This window comes from Pundamilia nyererei, unplaced genomic scaffold, assembly GCF_000239375.1.
Source record: "Pundamilia nyererei isolate P.nyererei 1_Seehausen unplaced genomic scaffold, PunNye1.0 scaffold02038, whole genome shotgun sequence".
Taxonomy (NCBI): domain Eukaryota; kingdom Metazoa; phylum Chordata; class Actinopteri; order Cichliformes; family Cichlidae; genus Pundamilia; species Pundamilia nyererei.
Window position 1 is genome coordinate 2,291 of NW_005189439.1, and position 4,992 is coordinate 7,282.

Genomic DNA, 4,992 nt, shown 5'->3' on the forward strand with positions numbered 1-4,992 from the left:
CAGACAGGTGAACAGACAGACAGGTGAACAGGCAGACAGGTTATCAGACAGACAGGTGAACAGGCAGACGGGTTAACAGACAGACAGGTGAACAGGCAGACGGGCAGGTACTTGGCAGACAGGTGGGTACTGTGCTCCTTCCTTCTGAATCAACCCAGTCTCCACTCAGACCACACCTGTATGAAGCTACAAACAGTAACCGGAGTGTGAGGAGGCCTCTGGTTATCAATAGCAGGTCCAGTTTTTATCAACATGTTTAAAAACAGATGAGGAGCAAATTGCCCAAAGATGAGAACAAAATAATAAAAATGAATAAAAACATTTCCTTACTACAACCAGACACAGAGCTCGAGGAACAACAAGGTTCAGCCAATAATCGGATGAGCTGTCACTGCACAGCAACCACTGAAGGAAACCAAACAGGAAGACCTCTTACTGTTAAGCTGGACGCCGCCCTCCCTGCACACGTACTGAACGGTCGCACCGAACAGTGTGCTGTTGTCATGGTTACCAAACACCACGTCAGCCATGTCGACCATCTTTGGACTCCCACAATCCACCACTGTGACAGACAGGACAAAAACACCAATCAGCTTTGAGTCTGAGCAGAAAGGAGGAAGAATGAGCCAGAACCAAACTACAGCTGACCGACAGCGACAACGAATCAGAACTGACGTGTTCCAATGATCCAGACACGTGAGTGTGACGTGGTTTTAATCTGAAACTCATCTCAACGTAACGTGAGACCCGACAGGCTGAAGAGTCAGCGTGTCTTGAAGGGGGCGTCACGGGAACACGCATCGAGACAAAGAACTCGAACATGTGTGACAGAAACACATCAGCGCCGCGATCCCTGAATGTGAGTCACAGACACACGACAGAAGCTTCTGGTTTTACGCTTTATTGGAAAATACAGACACATCAACACTGTTCGCTCCTGCAGTATCTTTATCAGCCAATGAGACTGGCTTGCTCATTAAGCTAGGCTGTGATTGGTCCGGATGCTGGACAGAGAGCTTGGCTTCCTCCTGGAGTCTGCAGAGAAACGAGAGCGAGAGGAAAGTGTGTGAGCAGACCTGAACTGTCTCTCAGCACCTGCACAGACAGCTACCTGTCAGTCTCAAAACTGATCTGCAGGGCGCCACGGCGGTGCCTGCCTACCACAGCACGACCGGCCTGGTCAGCCAGTCCCCCCCCTCCCCGCGGTGGTAAAATAAACATGTCAGTCGTAACTCACCTGTTTGCATTATTAGGGGCGTGGCCTCTGCGACTGACATGTGGATGGTGACACAGGTGGCTGTAGCTACTAACTTCACCTGAGCTGGACCCGTGGGCCGTGTTTGTGCTGTTGGAGCCTTTTAATGACATCATTTGACCAATAACATGGCTGCTGTGAGGTCACTACTGTACTAACAGAGCATCAGAAAAGGCGGAGCTTCAGGTTTACTAAACGAAAGCCTAACTAGCACTACTGTGACGCTCCTGTAGAGTCTGCAGAGAGCCAGCAGGTGGCGTGTGTGCTCCAGGAAACAGGTTGCAGCAGCAGTAACCCAGACTCAAACACGGGAGACACTGAAACACAAACACTCTGGAGAGGTCAAAGGTCGAGCAGTCTTACTGTGGCACGGAGGAGGACGGTCGCTCCATGATCCATCGGCCCGGCAGTCGATCTGATAGTGATCCAGGTGACCTCCGTCCTGAGCAGAGACAGCGCAGCCAGGTTAGCAACAAGCAGCATCACTGCAGACCATGTGACCTGCACAGCTGATCTACACCTGTGGCGCATAGCTCGGACGCACGCCGCGTTCGCGCTCTGCGTGACCGATCCGTTTGACAGTTCAATCTGTCAAACGGACGCCAGTGCGCTGGCCCATTCCTTCACGTGCGCAGCGCCGCTGTTTTTGAAACAAACTAAACATCATTTGGGTTGACCAAACTCAGCTGATGTGACACGCCCCCTACCTTCAGCAGGTGGTATCCAGGCTCACAGGTGAACAGGATGTGGTCTTTAAAGAAGTATTCTGATTGGAAGGGGTTCATCAGGGCGTTGGGCGGAGTATTGGGCACGGGACATTGACTTCCTGTCAGGAGACAATAAAAGCTATAACTCCCAGCTGTGTGTCTGTTTGCAGCACCTGGACATGGACTCACCTGTAGCCGTGTAGCCGAGCCTCCAGCCGAGGTTTTCTCCAGAGCTATCGCTGTGGAACACGATGGAGGCCACGTTGCTGTCGGTCTGAATGACTCCTGGAGATCGATCGCCGCAGAACGGACCGAACACAGCACTTCCTGCTTTAATCTGACAGGAAAACAGCTGATTAACAGCTCCAACACGTCACCCGAGTGTGTGTCTGTGTGTGTGTTTTCTTCACCTTAATGTAGTCATAGGGACAGCTGACGTCAGGGTGATCCTCCACATCAAAGTGTGAGTCAAACTGGAGGCGGAGCCTGAAGCCATCCTCCACCTCGATGCGGTACAAGCACTCGCAGCTCTTTGGGTACGGAGCAGGGAAGTCAATGCTGCTCAGAACTCCGGAGCGTTCCCTGAACACATCGCTGCTGCACTCCACTGAACAGAATAGAATTCAACTTTACTGTGATTGCACACGTCACAAGTGCAAGACAACAGAAATGCAGTTTGCATCCATCCAGAAAGTGCTTTGGCAATAATATTGATATATTACAAAATATGGATCTATTATAGGTATGTTACAATGTACACGGTATGAAGGCATGTTATGAATATGCTATAAGTATGTACTGGCTGCAGTGAGTGTACAAGCTATGAACAGGATATAAATATGGTTAAAATATGAAAACTATTTGAGATTGTAGAGATACAATTGCTACTATTAATAAACAGTTGTAGAACTATAATTATTTTATTGTACAGAATGATTGTCTATACATCATTTACAGTAGTGCATTTTAGCACACACACACACACACACACACACACACACACACACACACACACACACACACACACACACACACAGAAAAGCAGAGTCAAAAACTGAGTTTATATATTTGCTCTCTGAGGATCTGCAGGCTTCCTGAAGGACACTCAGAGCTCTTCCCACACTGATGTTCGGCTCTCACAGGCTTGTGTGTTTCTATCCAGCTGTGCTTTAATGCACAGCTTTGTGTTTGCACTGTTGTCGTGCTGATAGTCAGATGTTTCCAGATGTTCCTGAACGATCACAGTGGATTAAATACTCATTTGTATATCTGCGTTTTGTATCATATTTGTTGCATCCATGTTTGGGAGGGGAAAAAATATGAGACATTAAAGGGGCGTGGCTAACCAGAAGCAAAGAAAAGAGGTGAGACTCAAGACTTTTGCACACTCAGTGTGTTGTGTTATAATGGTTCTGTAATCAGTCAGAGGTCACCGAGAGGTCGTCGCTCTGTAGCAAACCCTCAGACGTGAACACGCACAGGCAGAACTCAGACAGAGCCTGCCTCCCCCACACAGAAACACGCAAATATTTACCACCGATCAGGCGCCACTATCAGTCACAGCGGGGTCACGGTCCACAGCGCTGATCTGTCAGGACACGTGAGGACCCACACATTCCTCCCCCACCTGTGGTTCATGTGGGGCTCATATCTTTGGAAAGCAGAGCCCCGCAGCGCACGCTACTGTACTTGTGGATGAACGCGAGCAATCAGCTGTGGGTGCTGTGGATTATGACACCCGAGCCGATGTCTGCGCTCACCTCTGCAGGTGTGGTTGTCAGAGTGCAGCCGGTAACCATAGCGACAGGAGCAGTAGTATCCTCCGATGTAGTTGTGGCAGAAATGATCGCAGAGCGCGTCCTCGCCACTCCGCTCGCTGCACTCGTCTATGTCTAGAGGGGCGGGGCCAGAGGCGGGACCAGAGGAGACAGGAAACAAGCATCAGATGAGAAACGCAAACAAACTGCGCCTTTTTGTCAGGTGACCTCTGAAACTGAGTCGCACTGAAACAGGAAGTCCGCAGACTCGCTCACTGCTCGTCAGAGTTCTGCTCGGTCCCACCTTCAGACCAGCACCGAGCAGAACTCCGATGAACACCTGAAGGTCCAAACTCCGGCTCCAGAGGAGACGTCATGGCGAGAGACCGAACCCGTCTGCTCGGGCGGGCTGGGTCTGGTTCTTACCCACGGCGCTGTAGTGAGCCACGAACCCGGAGAACCGCTCCTCGTCGGAGAAGTCAGAGGAGAAGAGGAGGCTGAGGGAGTTTCTGGGGGAAGTGAGGGCCTGCTGAGCCGGCACCGCCTCCGTGTCCGTCTGCTCCTTCCCACAGAACAGCGCCAGCACCTCCCCCTCAGCCTCCACCTGCAGACAGAGAACCATAGTTTGTGACATCACTGTGGCGCGCAAACACACACACACACACACCAAAAACTGGCATCCTGTGTCTCACCTTGACGTAGTCGTACTCGCACAGGTAAGACGGCTCCAGGTCGAAGTGGCTGAAGTAGAGCTTGATCTGGAAGCCGTCAGGAACGCTGACGTTCCAGCGCAGCTGCATGTCCCGGGGATACGGCTCCGGGAAGTTTGGTGAGCACAGGCTGCCGTACATCCCCGACAGCGACAGCTGCTGAGCACCGAGTCCGAGCGAGAAGAGCAGCGAGATGAGGATGAGTCTGAGAGGAAGCAAAGCGACACTCGTCAGGACGTCACAGAGGTCCGGCCCCCTCCTCATCAGAGGCCTGGGACCAGGCCCGCACGCATCCTTCTGCGAACGTTACACGCACACCAGCCTGTTCCTATTGCACATGCTCAGTGAAAGCCTGCTCCCACCCAGCACCATCAGTAAACGCCCTTTTTCTTTGAAAGTAAAATCTCAGCCCACATAAATATATCAACAGCAGTGATCACAAAACGGTGTATAACTGAAGACACTAGTGAGATCTTTAACCAGGTCTTCCCATTAACACCTGACCTGTCCAGAGGGTCAGTCAATGAGCTCGTCAATAGCTTCAATGCTAACATGTTAAATGT

General features: G+C 51.1%; 1 protein-coding gene across 1 annotated transcript in view; it reads right to left on the reverse strand.

Moving 5' to 3' along the window:
- Window positions 1-4,630, reverse strand: part of masp1 (MBL associated serine protease 1) — a gene marked incomplete at its 3' end in the record, with an annotated part of 6,250 nt that extends 1,620 nt beyond the window's left edge. Inside the window, exons 1-9 of the mRNA XM_005755598.1 lie at window positions 4,412-4,630; window positions 4,146-4,323; window positions 3,723-3,854; window positions 2,373-2,569; window positions 2,152-2,299; window positions 1,963-2,081; window positions 1,619-1,697; window positions 437-562; window positions 112-186 (exon numbers count right to left, since the gene is read on the reverse strand). Coding sequence (XP_005755655.1) covers window positions 112-186; window positions 437-562; window positions 1,619-1,697; window positions 1,963-2,081; window positions 2,152-2,299; window positions 2,373-2,569; window positions 3,723-3,854; window positions 4,146-4,323; window positions 4,412-4,570 — 1,213 coding nt within the window. The remainder of the gene's footprint in view (window positions 1-111; window positions 187-436; window positions 563-1,618; window positions 1,698-1,962; window positions 2,082-2,151; window positions 2,300-2,372; window positions 2,570-3,722; window positions 3,855-4,145; window positions 4,324-4,411) is intronic.
- Window positions 4,631-4,992: the final 362 nt, after the last annotated feature.